This window comes from Leopardus geoffroyi, chromosome B4, assembly GCF_018350155.1.
Source record: "Leopardus geoffroyi isolate Oge1 chromosome B4, O.geoffroyi_Oge1_pat1.0, whole genome shotgun sequence".
NCBI lineage: Eukaryota > Metazoa > Chordata > Mammalia > Carnivora > Felidae > Leopardus > Leopardus geoffroyi.
The window spans coordinates 124,511,493-124,529,165 of NC_059341.1; the positions used below are offsets into that span (position 1 = coordinate 124,511,493).

At 44.4% G+C, this 17,673-nt stretch overlaps 1 protein-coding gene across 1 annotated transcript in view; it reads right to left on the minus strand.

The window, feature by feature from the left end:
* Positions 1 to 325: 325 nt before the first annotated feature.
* LOC123591891 (putative tetratricopeptide repeat protein 41) overlaps positions 326 to 17,673 on the minus strand; it is a 77,143-nt gene continuing 59,795 nt past the window's right edge. Inside the window, 7 exon segments of the mRNA XM_045466509.1 lie at positions 326 to 793; positions 795 to 1,008; positions 1,100 to 1,229; positions 9,178 to 9,311; positions 14,115 to 14,264; positions 15,025 to 15,172; positions 15,997 to 16,036. Of these exon segments, the coding sequence (XP_045322465.1) occupies positions 332 to 793; positions 795 to 1,008; positions 1,100 to 1,229; positions 9,178 to 9,311; positions 14,115 to 14,264; positions 15,025 to 15,172; positions 15,997 to 16,036 (1,278 nt within the window). The 3' untranslated portion in view covers positions 326 to 331.

Below are 17,673 nucleotides of genomic sequence, written 5' to 3' on the forward strand. Positions count from 1 at the left end.
TTGTTTACAAGGAAAATCAATTCATAAATTCAAAATAAACTGTATCAATGTAAAAGTAACACAATTAGAACTTTAATAGTACTGCTTCAGCATATTTTTAGATATGGAACCCTGTGAGATCAACATTCTTCTACCTACCATGTAAATATGAATCACTTCAAAATTGTTTTTAGCTACAATCTGTTACATATTTTAAAGAACTAAAAAAATCAAGACCTAGACTTTGATTATCATCACTTCTAAAAGTTATAAAAGCAAATATCTCATCAAAGAGTTCTAAATAAAGGCAAGTATTAAGAAATTTCAAACACAAATATACCCATGATCATTTTTATACTTTATTAGTATCATTTGAGGTCTTCAACAATTTGGTTTCAAACTGAAATCTTCTCTGCAAAAAACTCTTCTGGGGAACCGAACTGTATTCTGGGCTATGAAAAAGCCACTTTTCTGATATGAGCTCAGATATGGATTCCCAGGGATTATTTGTGCTAAGAGACCCTCCTGCCAAGGGATGCCGGTAAATTGTGGTGATTTGGCCTTTTCCACCCTCACCTTTAGCTGAGAAAACCTTTTGCCGTGAAAGCTTTACTACACCATCCATTTTACTCAAAGATAAAACCTTAGAGGAATAATCTTTCTTTTTCATTGAACCTCCTTTTCCTGGGCCATTCCATGGCTCCACATTATCCTGTGTCTTCTGTCGGGTCTTCTCCTCAACAGAAATGGAAACGATGGGTCTCGAGACTTTTTTCCCTTTTCCAGAAGCACATTTTGATTTCTCTGAAATTATGAGGTGCCAAGTCCATGCTTTTAACTCTCTGTAGGTTATGTGCATTCATGCATATCGCAGAGCTCACTGTATTAGAACTCTGAGCACTGTGGTAGTCTAATTTAAGCAAGTACTCCCATAATGAGGTGCCATTCCTAGAACCCTCGAAATATTGCTGACTCATGCCTTGAGGCCAACATCTTCTACTCCTGATCCGCTCAATTCCCCTCAGAAGTCTGCAAAAGATCAGAAATCGTCAAGAGGCCACATGTGTCATGTGAATAGCCAGAAGCAGGTTTCTTTTTGAGACCCAGAACAGAAACTCACTGCAGGATTCCATGGATTGATGAATGAGAAGATCCCAGGTAGGTCGCCCTTAAGTCAAGTGATCTGTACAGATAGCCCACTGCTTCAGTCATGACGTGATGACCGGAGTCATTTATGAATAACTGACCTGCTGGATATTTGAAAATAAGAATATTAGCATTTTTAAAAATTACTCCTGGTTTCACATACTTAAAAGAGAAGGATAAAAAAAATTATAAAAGATGGCACTGGGTGTTTGTTTCAGCAGTACATATACTAAAATGGGAATGATACAGAGAAGATCATGTGAACCGTTCCATTATTTTTAAGAAAAGGGTGGCTCAGTCGTTTGAGCAGGCTACTTTTAACTTCAACTCAGGTCATGGTCTCACAGTTTGTGAGTTCGAGCCCCATGTCAGGATCTGAGCTGACAGTGCAAAGCCTGCTTATGATTCTCTCTCTCTCTCTTTCCCCCTTCCCTGCTCATGTTTTCTTTCTCTCTCAAAATAAATAAACTTAAAAAAAAAAAATGGCATTAGAACATCATCTATTATAGTATTCCTGACAAAAACATTTAATCCAAGTCTAAATATAAGGAAACAATCAGATACAAATTGATTTTGGCTCAGGTCATGGTCTCAAGGTCATGGGATTGAGCGTCAGGCTCTGTGCTAACCATGGAGCCTGCTTGGGATTCTCTCTCTCCCTCTCTCTCTCTCTCTCTGCCCCTCCCTCTCGTGCATGCACACACGCACTCTCTCAAAATAAATAAAAATAAACGTTTAAAAAAAGGATATTTCCTAGAACACGTGGGGACACTTGAATATAAACTGCACATTAGATAACAGCCTTATGTAATGGTCAAATTTCCCAGATTTGGTAAGTGTATCGTGGTTATTTAGGGGAACGTCCTTGTACTTTGAAGACACATGCTGAAGTATTTACAAACAGAAGAGTCATATCAACAACTGACATTCAAATAGTTTGGAAAAAAAAATACGGATGGACATGCATGTATGAAAGAGAAAAAGAATGCAAATGTGGCCAAAAACATTAACAATTGGTGAATATAGGCAAAGGGTCTATAGGTGTTCATTATATAAAGCCAGGTACCACTGTCAATAATGTAATATAACTCTCTAAAATGTGTTTATATATATATACATATATATATGACATATACACACATATATATTAACAGTCTAAACTGCAAGTGGTAAATTTATTCATTTATTCATCTACTCATTTTACCCATTTATTCATTTACTCATTTTACCCATTTACAAGACCCATTTTAAGGAGCTGAATTTCTACCACTAGTTATAAACACAATGTAAGGCCAGTGCATACAGGACATCGATTTGGGTGTGTGACAAAGAGACTGCCAAGATCTTAAGGGTAAAAACCACCGGCCCCATATTAATAATAATAATAACAACAATGGTAAATTATGCGATTGCCATCCATCGGGCCTGTGTAATCCCAAAAGGTATAGATGATCATCACTTGTCTATTGTTTTCTCATATAGCCTTTTACTAGGACACACATCCATATGGTTCAATGAAAATGTATAAAGCTATGAAGTAAAAAGCGTCTCTCCCATCTCGGTCCTCATCTGTGCAGTCTTCTCCTAACCCGCGTCCTTCCAGAGAACTTTTAGTGCATGTCTATTGTCTTTTAAAGAGGAGAAGACTGGAAGAAGTAACTAGCTCCCGTTCATGGTAGAACAGTCCAAGGTCTGCTTCATCCCCAAGCCCGTGTCCTCCACTGACTGCTACACTAGGCTGCCGCTTCCCTCATCCTGGATTGTCCTTCTTCGGGGGACCAGCCGTGGCTTCTATTTGCAGAAATGTTCTCTTCTCTGTAGCTCTGCCTCATGAGTCATAACCCAGGTCTCAGAGTCTCGTAGGGAGCTGTAGCTATTGGCTCTGCTTAGCAATCTGTGGCTATTTTTCTTCTTTTCGAATTATCTTCATAACTCCCTGTGATGTTATGTCTAGCAGAGCAGAAGCCACTTTCACAAGTGACCCTGCTCTGGATGGCCACGTTGCCTTGGTCTTAACTAACCTTACAAGGTAAAGAGAAGAAGAGAGCCAGAATGTCTCACGCGGCAGCTGAGCAAGAACTCATTCCCCGAGATCTTCTGGATGCCAATAACCAGGCCGCACAGAATGTTTATTCTGCCCAAAGCCCTTTAATAGGCTCCGACTTGCCACACAGACCAGCTACCACTGCCCCAACACACACAGTTTCCGGCTCCTGCTCCTCAGACTCCCTCCTGGCCACACATCTTGGCTCCTCAGGCCCCTGTACCCTCAGGATCCATTCTGCACCTGTATCTATAGCTCTGACCTCAGACACAATCCAGTCCTCTCTTTCTGGCAACAAGTGTTGTAGCTTTCAGGAAAGGACAGCCTTGCCTCAGGCCCAGCCCCAGGCCATCCCGTCCTCCCTTGGGATCAGTACTGGCTGGACAGCACGACCTAGCCTGGTCAGTCCTCCCAGCCCAGGGAAGAAGACAGACCAGGATGGGTTCGTTTCAATTAGATGGAAGTCACCGAACCTCTTCTTACTTGAACTCTTCATTCTCGATGGAGAGGGAATCTAACATTAATTGGGCATTCTGTTGGTCTTTCTGCATACATCATCTCATTTAATCTTCAAAATAACCCTATGGACATTATTACTATCACTTTTTGGCCAGTAAGAAAATTGAGACTCAGAGAGGTTCTGTCCAGAAACCAGCAGAACTGAGATTCAAAGCCAGGTCCCTGGGATCCAAGCACTATAACTTCTAGAGGTAGGTAAAGACAACACCGTTTTCCCTGTTGCAATGGATCCTTAGGAGATTTTCCATAAAAATATAGATAGGGAGGAACCATCAGCTATCTTTTCATTTAGCACTTAGGGACAGAATATGAATCAGAGGTAAGAAAAGTGGGGGACAGGCCTACCAACTACGTTGAAAATCTGTCCTCAGATTTAAAAAATTTTTAATGTTGATTTTCTTTTTCAGACAGACAGCACAAATGGGGGAGGGGCAGAGAGAGACACACACATAGAATCCAATCCAATGCAGGCTCCAGGCTCTGAGTTGTCAGCACAAAGCCCTATGCAGGGCTCGAACTCATCAACCACGAAATCATGACCTGAGCCAGAGTCGGACGCTCAACTGACTGAGCCACCCAGGCACCCTTATTCTCAGATTTTAAATGGTAAGTTCTCCTCATCCCCCGCCGCCAACTTTTTTACTGCTTATATTAAAAATAAAGTGGGGGACGCCTGGGTGGCTCAGTTGGTTGAGTGTCCAACTCTTGATTTCAGCTCAGGTCATGATCTCATGGGTCGTAAGATCAAGCCCCGAATCAGGCTCTGTGCTGTGGAGCCTGTTTGGGATTCTCTCTCCCTCTCTCTCTGTCCCTCCCCCACTCACTCACTGTCAGTCTCTCTCTCTGTCCAAATAAATAAATAAACATTACTAAAAGAATAAAATAAAAAATAAAGTGGTAACTTTACTATTTCCTCTAGAAAAAGAAAGCAAGATCTTTTATCCAAAGACAATCCTCTGCCCTTTTAAGTATTCTTCTAAAGTACAACCTTTTCTAGTCTGTATTCTACTACAATTTAAGCCTCTTGCTTCCTCTAATATTTGCTGTCACCTAACACGCGGGATTTTCCAATGCCAGCCCTGTGTTTACTTTCTCCCCAGTCCATAGTTGCAATGCAGGTGGTTGCCACCAGCTAACAAGGAAGATCTCAGGTGTTGGTGGAGGTCCTCAGGAAATCGAATCAACTCTATGGACACTGCCCAACAGGGAGCCCCCCCACCAACCTGTGCACCTGTGTGGGAATGAATGGGCTAAGTAGAGACAATCCCCTTCTATGTTCTCCACCCAGAAGGTGTCCTGCAAACGTGAATGAGGAAGGAGGATTATGCATTGCCTAGAGGTTCTTTGTTGAAAGTTTTTTTGTTTGCTAAGTATGCATGTCCAAAGTTTCTTCCTCAGAAGTCCTTCAGTTTGAGACACTAAGCTTGTTTCCTCATTCTTTCAATAAATGTGTGTCTACAAACATATTAGGGAGGGAGAAAGCTAGCATTGTCTCAAAGTGAAACGTTGCAACTGGATGTCTCCATGGGCTTTCCATTTCTGCCCTGAAAGGAAACAATAAAAGAGGGTATGTGGGCGGGGAGGAGGATGGAGGGTGTCCTTCGCTCCACCCCTCTCCACTGAGACCATTGGCAGGTCTGCTTACAGGGACCCGGCTGCACATGACAAGCAGCAACCTCTGTCCTCTGCCTCAGTACTGCATGAGTTCATTCCACCGATTCAGGGGCCTGCGCAGACCCCACTTTTGAGTAGAGGGAACAAATTCACTGTTCTCTCTTACACAGGCTTTTGCCCCTACCACTCCACCAAAACTGAAGGTTCCCTGCGACCTCTGTGGCGCAAGGGTCTGCTCTCAAGCTGGTGGTCAGTTGTCAGCCCTGTCCTTTCTCAGCTTCCATGACTTTACCGATTCTCAGCCTCCTTCTAGAGCCATTCCTCATCTTTCACTACAACTCTTCCCTCTGCCCAGCCCTTAAATACTGGCATTCTTCCAACTTCTATCTCTTGCCATCTTTTTGTCTTATATTCTTCTTGGCTCTTTCAACCATTCTACCAGGTTGACCCACCAAGCATCTGCTAAGGACTCCAAAATATTTTTCTCCAGCTCAGTCTTCTAGCTCCTAAGCACCAGAGTCATATACTCTACTGCCTACTGAATGTCCCCACTCACATAAGAGATTCAAACTCAACATGCCCTCAATTAGCTCACCATGGATCCCACCCCAACTCTCAACCTATGCTTCCTGTCTTAGAACAGCAACAACCTCATCCACGCAGATGCAATCACCTCTGGTATGGCCATAAACTGGGGGATACCTTTGTTCCCTTCCCTCACCTCCCACATCCAATCAAGCACTGAAAACAGTTGGATTTACCTCTGAAATCTCAAATACAACCCTTTCTCTCTATTTCTACTGTCCTGGTCTCAGTTAACACAGGAGACTCTCCAGTCCTCTCTTACCAGCCCCATCCTCTATCAGCCACAGAGTATTAGATCTAAAATACATTTTTGGTGGGGTGCCTGGGTGGCTCAAGTGGTTAAGCATCTGACTCTTGGATCTCAGCTCGGGTCTTGATCTCAGTGTCGTGAGTTTAAGCCCTGAATTCAGCTCCACACTGGGCATGGCGTCTACTTTAAAAAATGAAGTGAGAGTTGTTTTCTATGAAAAACAGGCTGAATGCCTTGGAATTCTTTCAAATTCCAGGGCAAGACAGCCATAAAGGGTGGAGGGAAGAAAGAGATAGCAACCTAGAAGGATCTTACACAAACCATGACAATTGTCCAAGTTCTCACCCTACAGAAACTAAAACTGGAAATTGTGGGTGATACATTTTGAGAAAGGTGATGGCTAATTCTAATCAGAGGACCCATTCTAAAAAAAAAAAAAAAAAGTCTTGATTCTAAATTTAAGAGTTTGAGAAAATAACTATTTATATGTTGAAGTTAAAATTGAAATGCATAGGATGCCTGAGTGGCTCAGTCAGTTGAGCATCCGACTCGATTTCAGCTCAGGTCACGATCCCAGGGTCATGAGATTGAGCCCCAAGTCAGGCTCCATGCTGAGCATTCTCTCTGTCTCTCTTTCTTCCACCCCCACATGTGTGCTCTCTCGCTCTCTCTCTCTCTCTCTCTCTAAGGAAAGAATAAAATAAAATTGAAAGGCAGTTTGTCTATGTCACTTACCTGATCTTTTGGATTAAGAGACCTAGTGCTATAGAGGACCACAGCTGAGCTGAGCATTGAAAACTCCTCTGAGGAGAGAGGACTGACTCACCGTATGGAAAGTCACCCACTAGAGCTTTTGTTTAATTTCTTCCTTCTAAATTTGACAGAGATGGTTGGCATTTCTTTTTTTAAAAGAATCCCAGGGAGAGGGAAGTAACGTGAACTTCATCTATCATACTTCTTCGAAAATAAACAATTCAGTACAGAACATTCAGCTTGATATTATGGGATGTGAAAAGCCACACTCCCACTGAAATTATTTCTCAATAGGCGGATTTAAAACACTTATCAGAGGAGCGCCTGGGTGGATCAGTTGGTTGAGCACCCGACTCTTGATCTCGGCTCAGGTCTTGATCTCACGGTTCATGGCATAGAGCCCCGCCTTGGGCTCTGCACTGACAGCATGGAGCCTGCTTGGGATTCTCTCTCTCCACCCCCTCTGCCCCTCCCCCACTTGTGCACATACAAGCTCTCTCATAAATACGTAAATAAGAACACTTATCAGAGAAGGAGAACAGTAATATGGTTCTGTGTCAGAGGTAGCCTGGAACATAAATCACAAAAATCCTCTTTTCATAGTCAGGATTCGTACTAAAATCTCCAGAATTAACAGTTTTATCAGGTTAAGATTTGTCTTGAAACTAGACTGAAATTGAGAGAAGACAAGCTGTACAGGATATATTACACAGAAAGACTTCATTTTTGAGTAAGTGTCTCACAAAACCATGACCAGAAGAGGAAACAAAATGTAGAATTTATTGCCCCACAGACTGTCACCTCAGATTCTCCGACTGACCAAACTCAGTTCAGGCTCTTCTCAGCTCTTTTTCAGCCAGGCCTCACCTTGGGCTTCTGAGTTCATCTCTGCGTTGTCCAGTTTTAGCAAGAATCCTCCTAAGTCAGTTTAGCCATCCTCAGTGTCTGATCACCCTGGACATCAGGTTCCTCAGTCCCCATCACAGCCCAGGTGAGGCCTGCCTTCAGCAAGAACGCTGTTAGGTTCATTGAGCCCAAATTCCTTACATCGGACATTTCCTCTCAGTGAATTTTGTATCCATTGACTCCCTCCCTACTCCTTGGCTATAAATTCTCACTTGTCCATGCTGTATTCAGAATTGAGTGTACTTTTGTACTGAGGCCTCTTTCCCCTATTGCAACAGTCCTAAATAAAATGTTCTTACTGCTTTAAGGTGCAGCAAATACTTGTTGAATGAATGAATGAATGAATGAATGAATGAGTGAATGAATAAATGTATGATAATGATAACACAAGTAATTAACATTTAAAATGCCCTTAATGGGGCTCTTGGGTGGCTCAGTTGGTTAAGCATCTGACTCTTAATTTTGGTTCAGGTCATGATCTCACAGTTCAGGAGTTTGAGACCCACATCAGGCTCTGTGGTGATAGTATGGAGCCTGCTTGGGATTCTCTCTCTCTCTCTCTCTCTCTCTCTCTGCCCCTCCTCCACTCATGTGCACACATGCGTGTGCGCTCTCTCTCTCAAAATAAATAAATAAAGGTAAAAAAGTTAAAAAACATTCAATCAAAGGTAGGCCCATGTGAAAAGTCATTTGTGATTTTCAGTCACGTGTTACTCCAGGGTCACAGGAATAAGTATGAAGAGGCTATTCCTATACAAACAGTGTCTTACAACAGAATGGGCAGGAAGGGAAGCCACGCTGACAAGACAGGGTCTAGCCAGGCACGGTGTCCCGCCCACAAGAGATTGAGAGACAGATGGAAAGACTTCTAGAAGATGGAAAGACTTCTTTCCATTATGGACTGAGTGTGTCCTCCTCCCAAATTCTTTTGCTGAACTCCTAACCCCCAACAGGATGGCATTCAGAGATGAGGCCATTGGGAGGTGAGTGGGTCATGAGGGCAACCCCCTCATGAATGGGATCGGTGCCCTCATAAAAGGGGTGTCCGTCCTCCCACCATGTGAGGACACAGTGAGAAAACAGCTGTCTATGAACCAGGAAGCAGGCTCTCTCACGAGTCTATTGCCACCTGATCTTGGACTTCCCAGCTTTCAGAACTGTGAAAAACAGGTATCTGTTGTCTAGGCCTCCCTGTCTGTGGTATTCTGTTACAGCAGCCCAGACAGACTAAGATGCTTTCCTGATAAGACAAGGTAAACAAGACGCTTACATAGTCAACAGGAGTTACCTGCTTCAAAATGAAGGCATTTTTAAAATAAGCCAAGTATGCAGGTCAAAGGGAAAAGTCACCCTCTTCTAATAGAAATATGTCAGCAATTACCTAATTTACACAAGGTGTCACTTAGGCTAATGCTCAGCTGCTTCCTGACGAGTGAGGAATTGGTGAAAGTCCCTGCATTTTCCTTTATTCGTATCACTTGTTTATAATATTCAATTGCTTGCTTCCTTTGGCATCTAGAAAAGAAAAATTTAATTAAAGTTTTGCATTCATTCATTCACTCATTCATTCAACAAACATTCAGGGCTGGGACTCAAGGATGAGTAAAACTAATCCGTGTCTCAGAGAACTTCCCAAGGTAGGAGTAGAGGCGGAAGAGTGAAACAAAGGACCGGCCACTCATGAAGGGCACTGAGTGTAAACCTAAGGGTTCAGGGCTTTCGTGGTGCAAAATCTCCATTTGAAGAGTATGATGTGATCTAACATGCATTGTAGAAAATTCCCCTGGATGGACGATGTGGAGGAGAGACTGCAGCAGGTAAGGCTACAGTCAGGGAGGCCAGTTACTCCAAGGGAAGAATGAGGGTCTGAGGTGATGCAGTGACCCCCAGACGAAAAAGGAGATCCGCTGAACCTGGGCATTACAGTGAATGTTGTGGCCCTGGTGCTGGGATCATTGGGGCATCGCCCAGTAGAGTGACGTGGTTAGAACCTGAGCTCTCAAGTTAGACAGGCCTGGTAGTGACATGGAGGTTAGTTAGGCATAGAGCTCTGCAATCAGACTGCCTGGGTGGTAATCCTGGCTCGACCACTTAAAGCTGGGCAAGCATCCTAATCTTCTGAACCTCAGCTTTCTCACCTTCAAGATAAGCTCAACAGAATTGTTTTGAGGATTTGACGAGAAAACGCATGCAGTCTTTAGTATAGTGACTGATCATAAATACGATCAAGATGACCCCGTGGTGTCTGCACTGGGTGAAACAGAAGACGCGTTTCATCAGGAAGAGAGGGTGGATGTGTTCAGTCTTGAGAATGTGGACTCGGAAATGCCCAAATACTTTGGAATACTCAAGTGGAGACACCCAATAGATGATAGGTCTAAGAGGAACATGACGGCAGGCGGCCAGCACCTTATGGCTGAAGCTCTAGGCACAGGTGAGGTTGGGGGGCTAAAATTGAGACCAGCGTCCAAGCACAGCGTCCATGAACTGAACCCAAGGGAGCACCATCATTTGAACAAGAGTCAGTGAGAGAAAGAGGAAACCCACAAAAGAACTGAGAAGGGATCATCAGAGAAGAGATCCAGGAGGGAGGGTATCTCAGGCACCAGGAGAGAGTTGTTTCCGGAAGGGAGTCATCAGCACAGTCCTTACCTCAGCATGAGAAGGCCAACAAGATCAAAAAGTACAAAGGGACACATGTAACATGTTCCTGATGACATTCACTGGAGTAGAGAAAATGGAGCTGGATGGAGGTAGACGTTCAAAGACAGTGAATGGGAAGTCAGGAAGAAACTTGACCTTGAAAAGGTGACTGATGAAAGGGTAGCTGCTGATGAGTGGATACAAAGTCAAGAAAGAGTAGATGACATTTATTTTACTGAGAACATTTACTGTTCCTCTTAAGACAGCTTATTCACTCTTCTCTGTCCTGTTGCTTTTAATTTAACCTCCTTTTTCCAGCCCTCCCCACCCCCATGCTGCAAGGCCCTCAGGATCCCACGGATCATTTCTGTAGTGCATGAGTGCTGTCCTGAGGGCACCTGGCCACCGGGACAAAGGATCTACACATGTGTGAGAGGGGAGGCGAGTCGCACAGCAAAATATCTCCTGGTCTTAACTAATGCTAAGAAAGATGTGGTCACCTAAGGACAACCTTCCACAAGGAAAAAGGCTTCCTGTTATTCCAGAAGGTTGATCGTTGCTAATGAGACCTGGGCAAAAGGCATCCAAGTATGGTCAGGCTGTCTGCCGCAGAGGCCCCCCTGTGGAACGGACTAGCAATATTAAGCGTCTGTGATTCACACCCCACCCGCTGTGGACTTGTGATGGGGCAGCCCCAGGCAGCACGGTTGACCCAGTCAGTATGCTAGTGTTTAGATTTTTCTTTTGCGAGGCATTGGTTTCACTGTCAAGCTGTTTGCTTCTCTAAAGAAAGGCCTGTCTCTGTTCACAGGTGTGGGTCTTAAGGGGAACGAAAGGAGGCTTATCTGGTATCCGGCACTTAAACAATTACCTGATGCGGAGCAAAATAACAATACTAAGAACCCCATTTAATGAGCCCTTTTGGAATGTGCCAGGCTTTCTGCTAAGCACTTCACAGACGGGATCTCTTAGTCCTCACAGTCACCCTGTGAGGAAGACACTATCCTCACTCTCATTTTACCAACGAGGAAATGAATGGGATAGCACCTGTAAAGTTAACCCTAACTACGTGCTCATTTGGGCTACGCTTTTGAAGGTGAATACTCCAAAAAAGACTAAGTGCCCATTGGCAACCTCTCATCCCTCCTGGGAGCAAAAGTGGGAAGAGGTTGCCTGCCTGGGGAGAGGTAAGACGGAGAACAGAGAGCGGAGGGACAGAAACTACGAAAACTCCACAACTTTGTAATATAACCTAGAGCATCTCCAGCCTTCCGGTTGGCTGACTCGGCTCTGAGAGGGTGTGAGCCAGAGCCAAAGGAAGGGTGGGGTGTATCAGCGTCTGGACTCACACAGAACCTTCTCTCACACCCATCTGTCGAGAGAAGTGGTAGATGCTAACCCGGCTGATTCCACCCATAGGATGACACCTATACCCCTCTCCCAAACACAGGAACTGACAAAGAATCTCTCCTTGACCAAACTCCGCTCATGGCCTTCTCACTCTTTCTCAAACAGGCCTTAACTTTTGGATGTCTGTGTTCATTTCTGCACCGCCCACTTTAGCAAGAATCCTGATAAGTCCATTTAAAGAGGACTCCCCGCCCCCTGATGTCTGATCACTGTCAAAACCAGGTTCCTCATTCCCCGTCATACCCCAGGTGAGGTCTGATCATGCCAGCCTGCTTTCAGCAAGCATCCTGTTAGGTCGGGGGCACCTGGGTGGCTCAGTCGGTTGAGCGTCTGACTTCAGCTCAGGTCATGATCTCACGGTTCGTGAGTTCAAGCCCCACAGGGCTCATTGCTGTCAGTGCACAGCCTGCTTGGGATCCTCTGTCCCCCTCTCTCTCTGCCCCTCCCCCACTTGTGCTCTCTCTCAAATATAAATAAACATTAAGGAAATTTAAGAAAACATTAAAAAAAAAAAAAAGGAATCCCCTTAGGTCCATTGAGCTTGAATCCTCCTCACCCCTGATGTTTCTTCTCAGCAATTTTCCATCCACCGATCCCCCCCACACACAACTTCTCTTTGTATTGGGGGTTGTGTCCAATCTCTCCCCCTGCAAAACCTCACTGCAGGACCTGAAAAAAAGTCCACCTTATCTTTCTTTAACAAGTGTTACTGAGACAGGAAAAGCAAAGGGACTCCATGAGAGAAAAAGTTGGTTTTTTTCCTTCTTTTCTGGCTTTTATTCTTGCTAGGACCTGCACCCCTACCCACTCTACACATGCCTCGGAAGGCAAAGAGCATATGTCCTCCTTGCCAGGGACAAGGAATTAATGATTTCTCAGGAATAGATAACATCTAAGGACGGGCCGGGCGAGAATGACCAGAAGAAGCCATCACAGGTACTCCAGACCACCAGCACTAGACATCTCCACGCCAAGGACCCCTGGCTCCAAGAACTAACACCTGGGCCCTCATCTTTGATCTAGCTGGTTCCTGGATGCCTGAGGGGACACTTACACCAGACCGCCATCCTCAGTAAAAACTCCCAGACCCCAAGCAAAAACGAGACTCGTGCTCTTTTCCTTTCCAAGTCTCCTGGACACCCCATCTATCGGTCTGTCTGTCTGTCTGTCTCTCTCTCTCTCTCTCTCTCTCTCTCTCTCTCTATATATATATATATATATATATATTTTTTTTTTTTTTTTTTTTTTTTCAGTAAACTATGCTTTCACCTCCTGCTGGCTCACGTTTGATTTCCATCCTGCCTGAAGCCAAGGACCCCTTAGCTGGTCTCACAGTACCCTGCTCTGGGTCCCTGGGCCAGACCTGCCCTACATCATTATGAACAGTTTTTTTTCTAACAGCCTTAACAATGCCTTGTGTGGGGAGCAGAAGGAAAGCCCCAAGCGTCACAGGAGAGGAAGGGGACTTCCCGAGCGAGGAGAGGAGAAGGAAAACACAGAGGGAAAGCCTGGGTCTTCCAGGAGGAGACCCATGGGGTGTGGCCCCACAGACAATGGAGCTGAGACCTGCACAGAGTCAGGATATAAATACAGTTAACCCTTGAACCACGCTGTTGGGGGGGGGGGGGTGGTGGTGGTGGAGAGGGACACCAACCCCTGTGCAACTGAAAATGTGCATATCTTTTGACTCCCCAAAACTTTAATAGTAACACTTACAGTGTTACTTACAGTGTTAAGTGTTACTGATAACATAAGCAGTCAATTAGTACAGACTTGTATATCATACGTATTGTATATACTGTACTCTTACAATGAAATATGCTAGGGAAAAGAAAATGTTATGAGGAAAATCATAAGGAAGAAAAAAATGCATTTACAGTCCTGTACCATATTTATTTTTTTTTAATCCATATATAAGTGGATCCACACGCTTCACACCTGTGTGGTTTAAGGGTCGGCTGTACATCTTCCTCACAAGGCCTGGGAGTGATTCAGGGAAACACAGCAACATCACACTCCTTTGTATTTTTCCTACTGCAAAAACTTCTACACAATTCGTGGGCCAAGAGGTCCTTTCAAATACATTACAGTCAGTGTCCTGACAGACAGGGACAGAACTCTCAGGTTTCTGAACAAGGCTGCAGTCAGAGAAGTGAGGCACCCTCGATGGGTCAACCCCAGACCTCCCAGCCACTGGTATTTTGGTGGGGGGCGGGGGGGTGGGGTGAGAAGACACGCTACTTGGAACATTTGATATAAACTTACCTTTCACTCTCTTCCAGTAGAAAAGATAGTAAATCTGCTAAAAATTCCATAATTTCTCCAACTAGGATATTTTTCTCACCAAACAAACTTCTGATATTTAAGCATTCTTGAAGTCTCATTTTTGCAAGAGACGTGTCTCCAGCAGCAAATCTGAGAATAAAATGCATGTGTGTCTTTACTGGGTACGATATTATTGGCTACTTCATTGTACTATCAAAGGTAATTCTTACAAACATCTTTTATTTTATACAGAAAGAAACAGAACAGCAGAGAAGTTTCTAATATAGAGATTCAAGACCTTCACAGTGACTTATAAGGAGATAAGTGAATATCTTCTAAGAAACTAGACACTATTCTCAACCCGATCACTATCGACACTTGGGCTAGGTACTATGTTGTGGGGCTGTCTTGTGTATTGTATAATGTGTAGCATCATCCTGGCCTCTACCCACTAGGTGTCAGTAAGAACTCCTCCAAATGCCTCCAGACATTACCAGAGGTGCCCCGAGGAGCAAAGTCACCCCTGGTTGAGAACCACAGAAGCAGAGGATAGAAATGCTAACATTCAGCATTTCTTCACCCAGTTAGATGGAAAATGGATTAACAAGTGTGGCTTAAAAATCTTAATCTTGGGGCACCTGGGTGGTTCAGTTGGTTAAGAGGCTGACTGTTGATTGCAGCTCAGGTCATGATCTCACGGTTCGTGAGTTCAAGCCACACATCGGGCTCTGTGCTGACAGCGTGGAGCCTGCTTCGGATCCTCTGTCCTCCTCTCTCTGCCCCTCCCCCACTCGGGCTACATTCTTTCTCTCAAAAACAAATAAATGTTAAAAAAAAAAAGAATATTAATCTTAACAATAAAAACTAGTACAGAAAACAATAATTTTTCAAGAAAAAAATTCGTGTTTACATCAGAACACCTTCGGTGTATTTCATGGTAGCCTGGTCACAGGGGTTATTGTCCAAAAAGCTGGAAGTTTCAGTAGCACATTCCAAAATATGATTTTCTTTTAAGTACTTTTCACTTGCTGACTTTACCAGGTTGTTCAGCACTCTGCCTGCAGAGAATACATTTTGGCAAAGAAGACGATGCTTAAGGTTTTTTTGTTCTACAAAAGAGTTAAGATGTCAAGAGGCAGAGCATTTAACATCATTTCTTCATCACTGCCAATAGCCAGGATTTTCTTAATAAATCAATTCCTGGCCTACATTGCACAGGGCTTGGTTTTCATACAATGAATTTATGTGTGCACAGCAATTACAAGGCTGAAGAGCTAAGACAACAGATTGGAACCGAATTCTGAGACCATTTTGCAAATGAATAGATCAGAAATTAAGTAAGAATATGGATCATCACTGTGGTAGCCAAGTCCTACAGAAGGCAGCCAGCACAGTCTTGCAGTAATAATAAAATGATAAAGCTTACAACAAGAAGCACATGAATTAGCCCTATAAATCCAACTAAGAAATCATGAGCTATCCCTAGATACACACTGCCTTGGGGATGTACCTTCTGCAAAGGCCCAGCATCTTGCTCCTTTATTGAGAGTTATATATTCTGACACTAATACAGAGTCCTAAAATGCAGAAAGGATTTTCTAAGCCCTACTTTGTTAGGAAGAGAAAAAGCCCCAACAATGTTCCCAGGAGGCATTAGTCCAGCATTGGTGGCAATAAAGAAAATCAGACTTAACTCCCTGTGCTACGGAATTCAGTTGTGATTATAGAGGATTACCATGAAACTGTCAAGAGGCATCTTTCCCATCATCAGTGGGACCACATTCACTGCCCCACCCCCACCTCACCCAGTGCCTCACGTCTTTCACTTGGGCATCAGGGAGGGATAGAGCCATGTACCCAATCTCCCAGTGTCCCCTCTCACCCGCCATGTAGTCCATTCTCCACACCGCAGCAAAAGTGGTCTCAAAACAGAAATCGGATGATGCCATCCCCAGACTAACTCTCTGTAACGGCTTCCCCCTCACTGAGAATAAAATCCAAATGCTTGCCCAAGGCCTGACACAATTTGGGCCCAGCTGCCTCCTGCCCTTTGCTCAGGGAGGCTCTTCCCACGGCTAGCACAGGCCAAGCCCCTTCCCACCCCAGGGCTCTGCACATGCTGTCTCCTTTGCCAGGACCACATGTCTCAGCTTAAATGCCCTCTTGACCCTTCAGAGGCAGACCCTCCCCCTGCTTAAGCTCTCTACCTATGGCTCCTCTGTGTCTTCCATTGTATTTATTCCAACCTGCAATCATTGTGTGTTACCTGTCATCTCCATTAGAGGGCAGTGTTGGTGACTGTCCTGTTCACTGTGCTGGGTTCAGCAGAGCCCTGGGTGCATCGCAGGTACTCAGTACACAGTTCTTGAATGTATGAGCTCTGGCCAGGCTGGAATCCTTGCCCCTCTCCCTTTATCTGCTCTCTTGGGCCCTGAATCCCGGCCTGACTCTTGTCAGAAGCCTGGAGCTATGGTGGGTCCCCATCAAAGTTGCTGATAAGGACAATGATCTACCCCCAAGCATCTCTTTTCAGCGGGACCCCACCCCTCCTGCTGGTTTGACCTCCTTGGGGAAACACACTTGTCTACCCCATGCCAAGGTCTGCTCAATTCCTTGGAGCTCTGTACTTTGAACTGCCCAGCTGGTTTTGGAGGGCCAGTCCCAGAACCCACCTAAGTGCCCCTGGTTCCCTCCCTGGTATCCTCTGCTCACCAAGGTCCTAGCATGCCTGTAACCAGTCCTGCCTGCATGAGGGTGCCTCAGAAGCTATACTCTGTATATCAAGGATTATAGCTTCATACACGTCAATGCTAGAAGAGATTCTGTATAGTGAGGAGTTATTGCAGACAGACTTTAAGGTCAGACAGGCCTAGCTTGAACTCCCAGCTCCAAATCTGCTGGCTGTGGGAGCTGAAGTAGTTTAAATTATTCTATCTTTCTGACCTTCAGTTCCCTCGTCTATAAAATGGGGGTAGCAATACATACCACATCAGGTATATTTGAAGATAAAAGATCACGAGCATAAAGTGTCATACGTAACAAGCATTCAACAAATGAGAACTATTACTATCAAAGTGGATTTATAGATGAGATCTAGTGAGGAGAAGTGGCTTGCCCAAGGTGACCTTTGATCTTCTAGCCATGGTGGTAGATTGCAAAAACAGCTATAACCCCCCATGCCAACCCGTACTGATTCCCCTTTGCAATGTCACTCTCCTCCACCAAGAGGTGGAGTCTCTCCCCCACTCACAGCAATGGACAGATCATCTAATCAAAAAATCAACAAGGAAACAATGGCTTTGAATGACACAATGGACCAGGTGGACTTAACAGGTATATTTAGAACATTTCATCCTAAAGCAGCAGAATATACATTCTTCTCCAGTGCACATGGAATGTTCTCCAGAATAGACCATATACTTGGACACAATTTGGCCCTCAGCAAGTACAAAAAATCGAGATCATACTGTGCATATTTTAAGACCACAACACTATGAAACTCGAAATCAACCACAAGAAAAAAATTGGAAAGGTAACAAATACTTGGAGACTGGAGAAC